The sequence below is a fragment of the Dermacentor silvarum genome, chromosome 9 (assembly GCF_013339745.2).
Source record: "Dermacentor silvarum isolate Dsil-2018 chromosome 9, BIME_Dsil_1.4, whole genome shotgun sequence".
Classification (NCBI taxonomy): Eukaryota; Metazoa; Arthropoda; class Arachnida; order Ixodida; family Ixodidae; genus Dermacentor; species Dermacentor silvarum.
Genome location: NC_051162.1, coordinates 162,691,734 through 162,706,136, shown reverse-complemented (window position 1 = coordinate 162,706,136; position 14,403 = coordinate 162,691,734). Strand labels below are relative to the sequence as shown.

The following is a 14,403-nucleotide window of genomic DNA, read 5'->3' as shown; positions in this document are numbered from 1 at the left end:
TCCGATTCCCCATTTATCGCAGATAAGACTCCCACTTACTGAAATTTTTGAATTGCCTCATTCAACTCATGCAGCCGTATAATCTCCTACCCGATTTTGTGGTTAGCAGAGTGAGCTAAATAAACGCTGTAAAGTAAAGATGTTATCCTGGAGAAAACACGTTTTCTTGTGGAAACCTCGGCTGTAGCGACACCTCTTGTTCAATCACTATACGTATAATGTGTATCTCAAAATGAGCGTAAAATTCTGCCTTGATAAATGTTGCTATTTATCTGCAACTTCTCTGCCACCTTTTATTGCGATAGCAATTATATGCACACTAAAAGCGGATTTCTGCCGTCGCCGTCGTCGTCGCCGTCGCCATGAGGCTCCGTATGACGTCAAACAGCGATAAAATGATCGCCGCGCGCCGTATGCTGAATGTGCGAGTGAAAGCGCGCGAGGGACGCGCGCTTTCACTCGCACATTGCAATGGACGCGACGTCTAGCTGCGGCACCAAATGCGTATTTATATAAAATCGTGGCGAGGCGAGAAGGTGGTAAACACTTCCGACGCTGCTCGACGGGTGTCCCGTTCTGATCTCGTCGAAAACCTCCGAACAGCCCCCGAGGCACCAGCAACAGTCACCAACTCCGCGCGCGTTCAGAGCGAACGCGGGCAAAACGCCGACGGCATCGACAACCGTTGTGTACGTTGCTGGTGCTGCTGCATGACCAAGTTTATAGAGCTGATAAAACTACTATCCTTACTCCGTATAGCTCTCTTCTAATTTGCTATCGCAATGGATGCTTCGCCTTTCGGGTGAAACTGCGACATTTTCCATTTCATCAGCCTAATGGTAGTAAACAGTTTCATATCATTAGCGCAGCAGAGAAATATCCGTCTTACCTTTTTCGTGGGGAGCCATGGCAACTTCCGACAACTTTTCTGGTTGTTTGTGTGGCGTCTATATAATTACGAGAAGCACGTCTTGAGCAGTGGGAAAAATGATTCTCTGATTGTTTTAGAATGCCACGATGAAATCATTGTCTACTTTGCTTTTGATGTCAGCATGTAGGGGACAAGGAATCCCACTTGAGACGTCACCTGATAGTTATCCGCATACAGTTTCAGCTTTGTAGCACTTCTACATTCCTGAACCCAACACGCTGTAAATAAACACCGCTTAACAGTCGGAGATCTTATGGCACCGTTTTGCAGCGTCGGCAATGCATGTACCTCGCGCCAACGCGATTGCCGCCTATAGGCTTCGAAGTCTGGTAACGTTGCTTTTGGCGTGTTTCCTATTGAATAGACAAATAAAGAACAATGTATTCAAATACCAAGTTGTACAGCTGTTAAATAAACCTTGGTGCTTCGTTTTTTTTTCTTTATTTTTACGGTCAAATAGCACTGTGACTTCTGCAACATCCATAAATCTAGGTCGGTACGAGCGCAGCAGGTGCAGTTGTGTTGCAGCAAAAGTGAGCTTTCGGGCGAAAGAAAGCCGCCTGCAACAGGTGCCGAAAGCACTCCACTCATGGCTCATCAGCCTAGATTAAATCCTGCGGCCAATGTCCTTCTTTTGTGGAACACAACCTACGCGTCTCTGTTATTTACTGGACTTTTCACTATTGTTGTGGAGTCTGCCGCCCCACACCTCGCGGTGATGGATGTGCAACCTCCCATGGCCTCGTCCGGTTCCGGTTCATCAATGGCAATCGCTTCTAAGAAGCGAGGAAATACATATAGCTACAGCGACGACATTGAGCTGTACTCTGCATCATTTGCCGAGTCATCGCAAGACGGTTTTGAACCGTTCTTGCATCGGAAAGCCACGCGAAGGATCGTCAATGTATCCTCGCTGTCAAGTTCGGTCACCGTAAAGATTTCGCCTCAACGATGGCCTCATACCATCCATTTGTGCCGCAGAAATCGACTGACAATCTGCGCGTCCTCAACAGGAAAGCACTGTCCTTGTCTCTTGAGAACACTATACCAAAGGAGATCACGGATGTGAGGCTAAACACACGAAAAAAAATCTTTGCAATCGATGTGATAACCACGACTGCACTGAGCCCTCTGTAGCGTATCACGCAGCTGGGCAACATAAGTGTTCGATCCTTTGTCCTAGCGGATGGGGCCACCATTTCAGGATTCATTTATGACATTCACATTGAGATCCCCGATACAGATCTTCCAGGGCTTATAAAACCAGCAAGTGAGAACCACATCATTGCGCACGCCGGCCGTCTTGGTAAGACATGTTGCGTGAAATTAACATTCAAGAGAGGTTGCCTTCCCTCCTACGTGAAGGTTGGCCACTTCCGCCGCCCGGTTCGACCGTTTGTTCCAAAACCGCTGCAATGTTACAACTGCCAGAGGATCGGCCATGTGAAGGGCGTTTGCACAAGTTCTTCCATGTGTCCCCGATGCGCCGAGCGCCCATTCAGAACACAACTGTAGTCCGACTAATTTTAAGTGCCCTAACTGTCAAGGCGATCACAGTGCCTCTTCCAATGACTGTCCGAAGATTAGGGAAGATGGTTAGGGACAATTAAACCCACAAGGAGGCCGCTGAAACAGTGCGACGTAGGCGTTGTTGCCGTCGAGGTTCACCACGTAGAACTGCGACAGCATCGAAAAATGCGTTCCCTCTTCAAGTAGGAACGTCACCTTCAGTCCTAAGCTCAGCAAACGCTGACGCAGGACAGCAGAAAACTAGATAACGTCTCTCTACAAATTAATGGCCCACGCTTCAATGTACGCGCCCCATTATCACGCCCTATTGTCTATATATACAGAGAGAGAACTCGGGTCAGCCTTAAGGGCCGGTCCGTTACAAAATGTAGGAGGTGTCTCTAGTCCGGGACCCCTGTGTGCTTCGGCAGCAGCTCGGGCCCTAGCGACGAGGGCTCTCTGGCCCTCTAGGGTAGAGCAGCCGAGCAGGGCAGCCTGCCAGCTGTCTAGAGTAGGGGGGGGGGGGTGGATTTGGGGATAAGTTGGGTTAGAGGGGCATGCCCACACCATGTGGAACACATCCGAGAACGTCCACTCACAGTGCGGGCACTCCCCGGTGAAGGTCGGGTTAAAGTATTGCAGTACTGCCGGGCACAGTACCGTATTAGTGTAGAGGTGGAGGAGCCAGGGCTCCTCTGCTTTGGTTAGGCCTGGGGCGGGGGGACGGAATCAGCCATGGTCAGTTTTGTGAAGTTGCGTGATTTCACGGAAGTTGTAGCCGAGCAGTAGAAGGTGCCGCATCCAGTAAAGCAAGCTGCGCCATCGGATGAGGGGCGACGTACAGATCAGCAAGTGGTATCGCTACTGCGATCCTTAATGAATGCCATTCGCGTGCTGCTGAACAACATGCGCACAACGACAGTCAAACTTGCACTGCAAGTACTGGGCACACTAAGTCCGGTGCTGGCAGCCCTTGAGTAAACTATGGCCAGCGCCTCCTCTATTTTTTCAATGCCAGCCAGATGCGGCCGATCCAGTGGTTCACGACCCTCTTCGGTCGCCCTTTCCTACTCTCCCCTGTCGGCTAGCGTTCGCGCCTGCTTTACGGTCGTGGGGGAGAGTACCCTCTGGGTGGCGCCTCCCGACGGAAGTCGGAGGAAGTAATCCTGACAGATGCGTGAAGTAGAGCACTGCACGGGCTCGGGCTTACCCAAAAGCCCGCGCCCGGCCCGGCCCGTGGGCCGGGCCGGGCCGGCTAGAACAGTTTTTTCACAGGCTCCGGCCGGGATCGGGCCCGGCGTGTGCTTTTTGACCCGGGCCCGGGCCAGGCTCGAGTTTTTTGACGCTGGCTCGGGCTTTCTGGTGGTGTGCATGTAACGTGCAGCGAGTTATTCGGGCGTCTCAACTCTGAAAAACATTATTTTTCGGTCTCGGGCCGGGTTCGTGCCGGTTTCGAGTCGGGCTCGGGCCTAAGGTAAAGGGTGGCGGGCCGGGCCGGGCGGGTAACGTAGATTATTTCCGGGCCCGGGCCGGGCCTGGGTCTCGCCATAAAGGTTTTGATCGGGCTCGGGCGGGCCTCCCAACGTAAAAACGAGCCCGGGCCGGGCTGAATAAATCGGCCCGTGCAGTGCTCTAGCGTGACGTCTACAGTATTCCCTCCGGAACGGCAGCGGCGCGCGCTCAGTGGCTTAGACACACGGGTGACGCAAGCACTCGTACCCTCTGGGTAGCGTCACATCGCAGCAAGTCACTGAACTAAGGTGCACCAACGGCTCCCATTGGGAAGCGAGCGATTGCACTGACATTGAAAAAATAGAGGAGGCGCTGCTATGGCTCACCGGCAACTATCTTTTCAGGAGGTGGTCCGAAAAGCAGCACTTTTCCAGTGGAATACCCGGGGACTCCGATCCCGCATCGCCGATTTCCGATGGTTCATGTAGCCAACAGGTTTCTCATCATTATCTGTGAGCCGAACTTGTCGAACTCAATTAGGCTACCAGGCTATGAATCATTTATGCCGTCAACTACTGGTGAAAATAGCCGGGTTATGGTGTTGATTCGCCATGACCTCACTTACAATCTTCAGCCTGTGCCGTATCATGACGATAACCAATACGTAGGCTTAACAGTAGGTCGTGGTGGTGGTAACATTTATTTATGTCCTGAAGAATCTTCACCCCGTTTTTATAGGGGCAAGACTGCGGGCCGCTCCCACGTTGGGACGGGAAGGCCAAGCCTCACCGCCGCATCGTGGGCCTTCTGGACAGCCCGGAGTTGATTAATCCATTCGTGGCTCTTGACCAATGACTAAAATGCGTCCGCCATCAATACGTGGTCGGTGTGGTGCTGTAAAGAGGGGCATTCGCAGAGCATGTGTTTGAAATCGTTAACTCCGCCGCAGTCGGGACACAGAGGGGAGACCTCCGTGTACCTACTGATGATGGAGAGTGTGGGATACGAGTTAGTTTGTATTAGCCTGAGGGTCACGGCTTGAGGCCTCGTGAGATTTCGATGTGGCAGGGGGAAAGCCCTGCGACTCATCTGATAGTGGCTAGTGATCTCGTTGAAGGTGGAGAGAATGTCCCTGAAACAGTAAAGAAGAAAATATTTACCGTCACCGTTGTGGGGGGCACCTACCTATCTCCATCAAGCCGATTTGATCACAAAAGACTACCACACATCCTATCATTATCTCCTGATCCATGGATTATCATCGGGTATTTAAACGCTCATCATACACTCTGGGGAAGTACGAAAATCAACGCGAAAAGGGCAGAGACTTGGTGTCTGGGTTTTAAATGACGGCAGTCGTACTTTTTACGCGGCTCACCACACAGCAGCCGTCTTGACTTGGCCTTTAACTCACGAAGTCTCGTCAGGCGTACTGTATGGCTTACGGACATTGAAACGCGCCGGAGGGACCATATTCCCACGTATGTCAAGATCAGAGGGCTGTCCACTTCCAAGTCCACAATCCAAAGAGTGGACTTGCCCAAATTCCAGTCTGTTATGGAAGACCTATGGCAATGTAATCTATTACATAATTTGGAAGATACAATCAAAAGCTCAAGGCAAGACAATATGCGTACTATAATGTGCTCTCCGAAATTCACGGAATTCGATATAGAATTGGAGCGACTTCGAACAACCCGGCGACGTGCCGCACATAGATACCGACGCACGAAGTCAGTGGACTATTTGTGGACTGCTAGAAACTTACAAAAGAAGATCCAGCGCCGGTTAGATAAGTTAGAGTCACAACGCTGGACTGCTTTCTGTGAATCGCAGACCATCGTAAGCCCCCATCGCACTTATGGAGGACGGTGCGAGGGCTCAGGACACCACCCGCTCAAGGCTCTGGCCCTGTTTCAACAGTGACCAGATATTGATGTCGCAGAAGACTTATACGCCAGGTTATCCGGGCAACTCACACCTTTCAACAACTTAACACATTCGAGCAGGGATGGCAGCTAACTACATGCGCGCTGTCTGCCTTCCCGTGCTGTCCTTGAGCCCCTAGTAGTTAAGAGACGGGGGTAATTGGAGATCGCTCATAGAAGGCGTCCTGTTCATAACGTCAGTGTTGTGGCAGCAAGTGCTGTCACAACGTTCCATGGACATCCAGTGATATATTTACAGTTTTACATAGTCCGTGCATTACACTATGCCTGTTACATGTTATGCTATGCAATTTATATGGCCAATATAACTAACGTATAGACTCCGTGTAATAACCGCACTTTTTAGTCGCGATTTTGACTGGCCTTACGTGGGACCGGGCCATTTGATCAACTTTTTCCAACTACGAGTATGAAATCCGCCGTAACATCTGCGATCGCCTCCTCCCGCCATCCAGCAGCGACGCGCGAAAGTACGCTGCGCGCGAGAATTTGCTGTTCAGCGCGACCAGCATCAGCGCACCGAACGCGATGGCTTCTCGGTTGGATGTATATTTTTTTAGCATTCGCTGTCAAGTTGGGGGTGTGGCCATTACACGGATTTACACGGTAAGAATCTCCCTTCACGTAATTGATTATACTTCACTATCACTAATACTGTTTCGCCAACCCGACGAAACTGCCGCCTTCTTTTTTTCTTACGGTGAGTCTAAGGGCTGCTGCGCATGACTTCTATTCATTCAGTTTTCGTGTGAGTCCGGCTTGGCCTCATTTCGGTTATTGTGTGAATTATATATTTATGACCTCTACATGCAAGTGGCGATGTTGCCATCCCTATTAAGTATTGTAAATTATTAGAAGAGTTATTTTTTCATGAGTCGTTAACATTTCCTATTGGAAAGAGAAGCAATCCAGATACACATATCATTCACATGCTTTTCACACGCCGTTGATAAAAGACTCTGTCGAAGGGGTCACTGAAGTCTGCAAGTTGTTTTCAAGGGTAAAACAAGCACGCAAGGCAATATGAAGCTGGGTGAAAACAAAGCAACACATTTCTTCTCTAGGCTTAGGCTATCCGTGCCATTCGAAAAAAAAAATGTTAGTTGGCTACCTCCTTCTCTTTAAAAAATATAACAAACTTTGTCATGTGTATATAATTAAATATATTCTGTCTGTGTATGTTGTTCACAGTGGAAATTTAAAAAAAATGTTAAAGTGAAGAAATACGGATGACGTAGCCGCCGCTGGTGCTTCTAATGCGCTTCTCCTGCTATTATAAGGATTTGCAGAAGTAAAGCGAAAGTATGAATTAAAAGCCGGTAATTATTTAACGTATTAATTAAAAGCCAGGAATTAAATGCTTGGCGCCTATGCCATGGTCTTTCTTGTTTCCGTTCTTTGCATCCAATTCGCGGTCTCTGTTACTGTAACTTTCTGTCGACTGCTGGTTGTCTATTTACACTTTCAATTACGTTGCACTTGGTCATCAACTTTCTGCGTCTCTTCCTCTATTCTGTGGCCACGCTTTTCAGTTACAGATACTTCTGCACTTTAGCCGCCTGTTTCTTTTCATCCATGTTACTGAGTCGTTCTTTAAAACTAATTTTGCTCTGCGCTTCTTTGACTTCAAAAGAGGCCCAACTCATGTCAGCCTGCACTGCCTCGTTTGTGGTTTTACCGTGGGCTTCCGAAGCCAACCGGCCTACCGGTTTTTGGTAAATTTCCATCCCCGACAAGATATCCGATTTTAAGCACAGAATGGCATTCGCGAAAATCAGCGCTGACACTATTATACCTTTCCATATTCCTTGCACCACAACATATTTATTGCGGTCCTAAAGGGCTCAATGTTTCATTATTGCTGCATTCCGCTTTCCCTTTATTTTCAGATTATCTTGGCGGGTGCATGAGTAAGTCTTTTCTTCGTTTATGTTTACGCCGAGGTACTTATATTTCTTGACTATGGGTATAAATGGCTCTTGAATTATTACCAAGTAATTACTCGTTTCTTCATAAAAGATAATTGCGGATTTTTCTGTGCTAAACTAAAGGTCTAAATTTGTCGCTGCGTTGCTACAGATATTCGCAAGTGTCTGTAAACCTCTTCTATTGTCCGCTAGTAGCACTATGTCGTCCACATACATCAGTTTAAGGACCTTCTGTTGCACCATTTGTTCATTACGCATGCAGGATAAATCATTACCTTAAACTTAAACTTGATCATTCCCTTCAACCATTGGCCATCCGCCGTCAAATGTCTCTCCTATGCCTGTTTCACAAGTACGTCTGCAGCAATAAAATAGCCTCGTTACACCTTGAACGCCCCCTTTTCACGTCACGCAGGTTACATAATCACCTCAGCTTCACGCGCATCTTTGGCAATACGAACGCTTTTAACACATCCGCACTTCCACAAGCCATCCGCATGTGGAATGATCTTCCCGATGATATCGCCTGTGATAATAACCTTAACACATTTCGCCTCAAGCTTGAGGTACATATTTTTTGTTAAATAGTGCTGTAACATGGTCTCGTTGTTTAAGTTCTTTTGTTTATTTTGCGATGTGTTGCGTTTTTGTTAGCTTTTTTTTTCTTCACTTGCACTCAAATGCTCTTTTAGTGCTTATTTCGAAAACGTTTTCTGTTGTGCAGCATTTTTTTTCTTCACTTGCGTTGGAAACTTGTTTTAAATTTTGCAATTTGCTCTGTTGCGTTGCGTTTTGATGTTCACTTGCATTGTAACCCTGTTCTATACTAGTTTGCTTGTGCTTTTATTGTATTAAGTAAACCCCCCTTACTCAATGCCCTTTGGGCCTGTAAGGTATTTTTAAATAAATAAATAAATAAATAAATAAATAAATAAATAATAAATAAATAAAACCTAATTCACTGTTTTCCAGTCGTCTTTGTATGCCCTTAACATAAAGCGTTGGCAACAATGGAGACAGAGGACACCCTTGCTTCATTCCTCGGTGAATTTACACAACTTCGTTGCATTGCATTTTAAGCCTTCTCATACAATTTGTACTCGGTTGTCTCTATTTATCTCCGTCAGAAGCTCCACGAAATCATCATATATTCCTTCGTGCTTGAGCATATCCCTTAACAAGTTCATGTGTACGTAGTCGTAGGCCTCGTTTATTATGTAGTACTGGTACCCATAAAGGTCTATTCTGAGCTAGTGAAATCTCCATGCACTGAGTTCGTACAGACATATTATCCTCTAAGCGTCTGCCTGGCTTGAACCCATTCTGTAGTTTTCCGCGTACACCATTTTCCTCCACCAACTTCGACAGTTCTAATTTTATAGGCTTGCATTGCCATTCTGTATATCACCGACGTTACTGTAACTTCCCTCTACGAGCTCGTTTTGTACTTATCACCCTTACCTTTGTAAATGAGGCTCAGCTTTCTTTCACTGCATCCGACCGCAATTTTCTTCGTTCTAATCACTTGCTCTGTGGCATTACTCAGCAGTGCCTTGCTCTTCGTATCGAGTTTTTTGATTACCTGTATCTAATATTATTACTTTGATTATATCTATATTAGCTTTGCATGTCGCCACTACATGCGACAAAGTGTTCTGTTCATCCAAGCATATTTATTAGACAGTTACCTCTTGATGCGATTAGCATTCTCAGAATAGTGTACTCAGTTTATGAAATGTTTGTCTCTAACCGTGTTTCCGCACACTTTGGTGTCACTAGGTGGTCCATAGTTTAATGAGCAGAGGCTTGCTGAAACAGCATGTAGCGAAAAAAAGTAACGCTATTATCGCTTATATTATTGCAACTGCACTATACGTAAACGCCTTACTCCGCTATCGTTGAGTAGAGAAAAAAAAGGCCATTACTCGACCATTTATGGGTCGCGTGCCCAGATTGTGCCGTTGCCGCGCCACGCATGACGTAATCGGAGAGGCATTTAGCCACTTGCTCGGAGTTCAGAGGGCCATCGCTCTGCACTACGTTTGTCGATCCGAGCGGAAATAGCCGCATTTGAGAGAGTTCACTTCGCCATAGTAGGCACGTATAATCTGTGAAACTCAAACCTGTGCTAATCAGGAGTTATAGGGCTTCCAAGAATGCAGTGACTTGCAATAATCTGACGCTCGCCCGGCAATGCGAATGAATGGCATTACTGGACACGTAGTGTCCAGTAATGGCACAAAGAGGCTCGGGCAGCCAGACATGGGGAAGCTAAGCCTCGCCCACCCCGAAGTCTGTGCCTAAGAGCACAAGGCTCAATTGCATTCAAGTGAGGACGTACCGTGAATGTTGTACGTTCAAATAAGCTAAATTGAATTCTTAGGTTTTACGTAACAGGACCCCGAACTGATTATGAAGCACGCCGTAGTGGTGGCCTCCAGATTAATTTTGTTCGACTGGGGTTCGTTAACGTGCACCGAATCTTCCTACATGAGCGTTTCTTCATTGCGACTCCACGGAATTGCTGCCGCCGAGGCCGAGTTCAAATTCTCGTCCTCGAGCTTAGCACCGCAATGCCACAGTCAAAACAACCGCGGCTGCTAGGTAAGGGTGCATAAAAAGGAGAGCCGAAAAAGGAAAAGAACGCAAAGTCAGTAGACTTCCAAGCAGCCACTTGTGTTTGGGTTTAGATATATTATTAGTACCGAGAGACACCCGTTTTGCGTAGTGCCTGATATAGACTGGACATTCGCCCACTATGAGAACAGAAAAATATAAGTGAGTGCACACAAGGCTATAGGTTTTAAAAAACATGGAGTAACTCCACTCAGAAGGCCAGACTCCGCTGCTCAAGTTCCTAATGTCTACGGGCCTACGTCACAGACTGACAACGCTGCGTAGCGACGATTGACTGTGTACCCCGCGCTTTACAACGTTCGTTGCCCTGCCTTCATTTTCTCTTTCTAACCCTTCACTGCACCCTTCTTGCAGGTTAGCCAAGCAGAACTATATATGTGTACATTCGACTATCCGTCCCTTCTGTACTTCCTACCTGTCCGTGCAGATGCTACTCGAACACATTAAACATCACGCATCGGACCACAAGGCTGTGAAAGCACTTTTAATTCTCTTGAGGGAGACTCGTCTATGCGAACGCCTTTGACTTAATGGTGCCTTCTGCGGGCGTGCGCAAATTCTACGCGTCTTTCATTCCTCTCTCTCCTTTTCATCTTTCTACCCCTTTTCCGGTCCCCCAGCGCAGGGTCGCCAACCAGACGCTCTTCTGGTTAACACACCTGCCTTCACCTTTTCTTTTCTACCCTTCCTCCTCCTCTCTATCTCTCTCTCGCTCGTACAATGGATCATCGCACTCCCGTTAAGGTGCAAAGCATGGCCGTCATTTGACAGTCGATGTTCACGTATTGAGAAATGAAGCTATGCGCAAGAACAGCTTGCATGCATGAGGCAGTGGGACAGCATTTGAATGAAATCACACAATTTTAGGAATGGGGAAACGAGTTCCCGGTCAGCATTTATTCACAGCTGTTCGCGGCGCAATACACAGTTTCCGTCATTTCGTCGACTGAGGTGAAAGAGCTGGTGTTGTTGAAGCTCTTGAGCGGAGGTCGACGCTGGAGTATTCTGTTGGTTTCGATTCATCCTGAAATGAAGAAGGATTATAACACACATAGCAAACGAATCCAAATTCTACCCTTGACAAGTTTCGCCCTTAATAATGCTGGAAGTGGACTGACCTTTTCCAATCATTTTTAAAACGTCTGGATGACAGTAAACTAAAGTATCTTCCAACAAATTTTACTCTACTGGCTGCCAAACTGTGTTTTAGTACTTGTTCGGTTAGCGCAATGGCCAAATATGGGCCAGAGTCAATACAATTATTGTCATGCGAAAAACGATATATTGGTACAGGAACCAGGTATTCGGGATAAAGGACACGTCGTTGAGAATACATGAGTGTATCACACTGAATTTTCCTTTGAAAATGCACCCCTAGTTACCATTTATAAAATTCGCTTCCTGAGTGCACATCATTTTCTTGCGAAAAAAGCTCTCCGAAGTGATCGAGAAATATGCCTTGATAAAATAAGCTTTTCTGCTAATGGGATGTCCCTGCCGGCGACGAACCTTCATGTTTTGACGGAGTCATGCGTACCGTAGGATTGTACAGCGTATAACGAGGCCGGTCATTCTCGCTATAGGGTACGACCAATAACGAAGGCTAAAAAACATGCTTACCTGCCAGTGCTTAAAGATAAGATATGCGGGTGGCAGAGCTCATTTGTGATGCTTCACAAGCACCAGCTTTCCGACGACTCCTCCGCCACCGCCACCGGCGCCGTAGCCTCCGCCGTAGCCTCCACCGAGGCCTCCGGCTCCGTATCCCGCGCCACCATAGCCGCCGCCTCCACCTAGACCACCGGCGCCACCACCGACAAGTCCGACGCCTCCAATGCCGGCGCCCCCACCGACGCCTCCACCAGCGCCTCCGAGACCAGAGTGCGCCACGATGGCTCCGCCGCCGTGAACTTGTGACACGTGGTGCACCGTGCGAACGAGGAACGCCGGCCCGGCCACGGCTTTGCTAGCACCTGCCCGTCCACCATTGAGCAGAACGACGCTGCTGCCGAGACCAACAGCTCCTCCACCGCCTCCAAGGCCTCCACCTCCTAGTCCGCCTCCTCCTAGACCACCGGCACCGAGACCTCCACCGTAGCCTCCGAGACCACCGCCACCAGCGCCTCCTCCGAGACCACCTCCAACGCCGCCTCCGCCGACAAATCCACTAAGGCCGCTGCCTACCAGGGCACTCAACACTACAGTGAACACCTGCAGCCGAACACGGAGATGGTGCGCATGACTTCATGAGATCGGAGTGTATATCGTTTAAAATGAGTTTATTTTTTTTAGCTTTCAGATCAGAGATGGGGTATTTGAGACATGATTCCTGATAGAATAAGGAAAATTATCGGACAAGTGCAAAGCAGAAATCCCAGACCAACAACGAAAAGAGCACGTCCTCGACAGTACTTACAAATTTGTAATTCCGCTTTTCCCCATATGCCGTTGGCTTTGCACAATCGTGGTATAACTACTCACCGATTCCGAACTCCCAAATTTTCACTGTGCGTTTTTCGTTACTAATTTAGGCCTATTGAGATTGCTTTCGAAACCTCTGTTACTTCAAACTAATCGAGAATTTGTTACTTCCGATGGCTCTCCGAAACTTGTGGCCTTTGCAATACGTATGTGACTTGACAAGAAGCAAGTTGTTGATTTTTTCTTTGTCGCAGTGATTTCTACGGTTGGGCGATTCACTTGAAAAGATGGTATTGCATTTGGGGTCGATAACTGTGTATTGTTTCTGATTATAAAGGGGCACAACCAAGGTGCATTCAAATAAAAAGAGTTCACGCACTTTTCTTTCCCAAAATACAAAGTAACTACGACATATAGAGATGGTGCGTTAAGTTTACCCTGCCCCAATTACGGGCACTCTGCCTCTCCGTGAAGCCTACCAATGTTTGGTGCCTGGCTGTAAGCAGAACGAGTCTGTTGTCGCAGCCACTAGGTGAAGTTGCAGCCCCACCTTCGAGTTAGCGCGACGATGCCAGACTATAGCACTTTGATTACTGTGATGGAGTTTGCACTTTGCGTGGCGGAGCATACCAATTATGGATCTAGCAGGCAGAGCTAAAGCGCAATTGCACTCATTGCTCCCGCAATAATCTACAGCGACGTGCAGGTGTGCTGATATCATGTTGATAACACTCCCGTTGGCTGTGGCCAGCGCATCCCTTCTACATTGTGTGAAGAGAACAACAGTAAATGCTGTCATATAATGGAAGGATAAACTAGCAAACACCTTCAACGATACGTATTGCATAAATATACCAAGCAATACCTCCCGCCCCATCGTCTGTCCAGCTCCTGCCCACCAAAGCTATATTCTATTTTCCCATCCGCATACACACTGTATCAGCGTTATTTCAATCGAAGTTATTAATGGTGTTAACTATCACATCCTAAGGTAACAAGAGGCGAATCAATGAAACGTCACGGTACTCCGAAGAACCACTATCGCATCCAGTATTATTCCACCGGCGGTCACTTACCAGGCCGTTCATGGCGACTTGAGCTTGGTCTAACCTGAGCACAAATGACTGAAGCGCCTCCAAAACCTTTTGTACCAACTCGCTGCCAGCGAAGCACTTATATACCCGGCTAGACAGATACACGTGACTTCTTTCTTCATACGTCACAGAAGAGGCCGGCGGGGTGCGCCGGCGCATCGTTTAGCCAGCCTCGGAGGAACCGCGCAGCTTCCGGAGACAGACCTCTCCTTCCGGGATGGCAAATAAAGAGCAAGAAAGAGCTAACCACTGGGACCATCCCTCGAGCGGCCTTCCTCGGCCAGCCAAAGTGCGCCTGCTGGCCGGCCAGCACAACAAAATGCAGAGCAACGCACCCCGTCCTCTCTTATCTACATCTAAAACACTGGACGCAAGATTGAGAAAGCGCGGCGGCAATGCGGCCAGCGAAAAAAAAAAAAAAAAAAAACCGGCACGCAACAGTGTATTTGTGAAGCTACCGATGCGCTCGGCCGGCGTCCTGG

General features: G+C 47.9%; 1 protein-coding gene across 1 annotated transcript; it reads right to left on the bottom strand.

Moving 5' to 3' along the window:
• Positions 1-11,274: 11,274 nt before the first annotated feature.
• Positions 11,275-14,225, bottom strand: LOC119465078 (uncharacterized). Its single transcript, XM_037725889.2, has 3 exons — positions 13,904-14,225; positions 12,027-12,617; positions 11,275-11,430 (listed from the first exon to the last, which is right to left on the bottom strand). Exons 1-2 carry the CDS (start codon positions 14,078-14,080, stop codon positions 12,066-12,068), a joined length of 729 nt encoding a protein of 242 aa, XP_037581817.1. The 5' UTR covers positions 14,081-14,225; the 3' UTR covers positions 11,275-11,430; positions 12,027-12,065.
• Between the last annotated feature and the right edge of the window lie 178 nt (positions 14,226-14,403).

Excerpts from the sequence above, each read along its gene's own strand:
- LOC119465078 (XM_037725889.2), bottom strand. The coding sequence starts at position 14,080 with ATGCGCCGGCGCACCCCGCCGGCCTCTTCTGTGACGTATGAAGAAAGA. Across the intron at positions 12,618-13,903 it reads AAGTCGCCATGAACGGCCTG|GTGTTCACTGTAGTGTTGAG; the intron begins GTAAGTGACCGC and ends GTTCGGCTGCAG.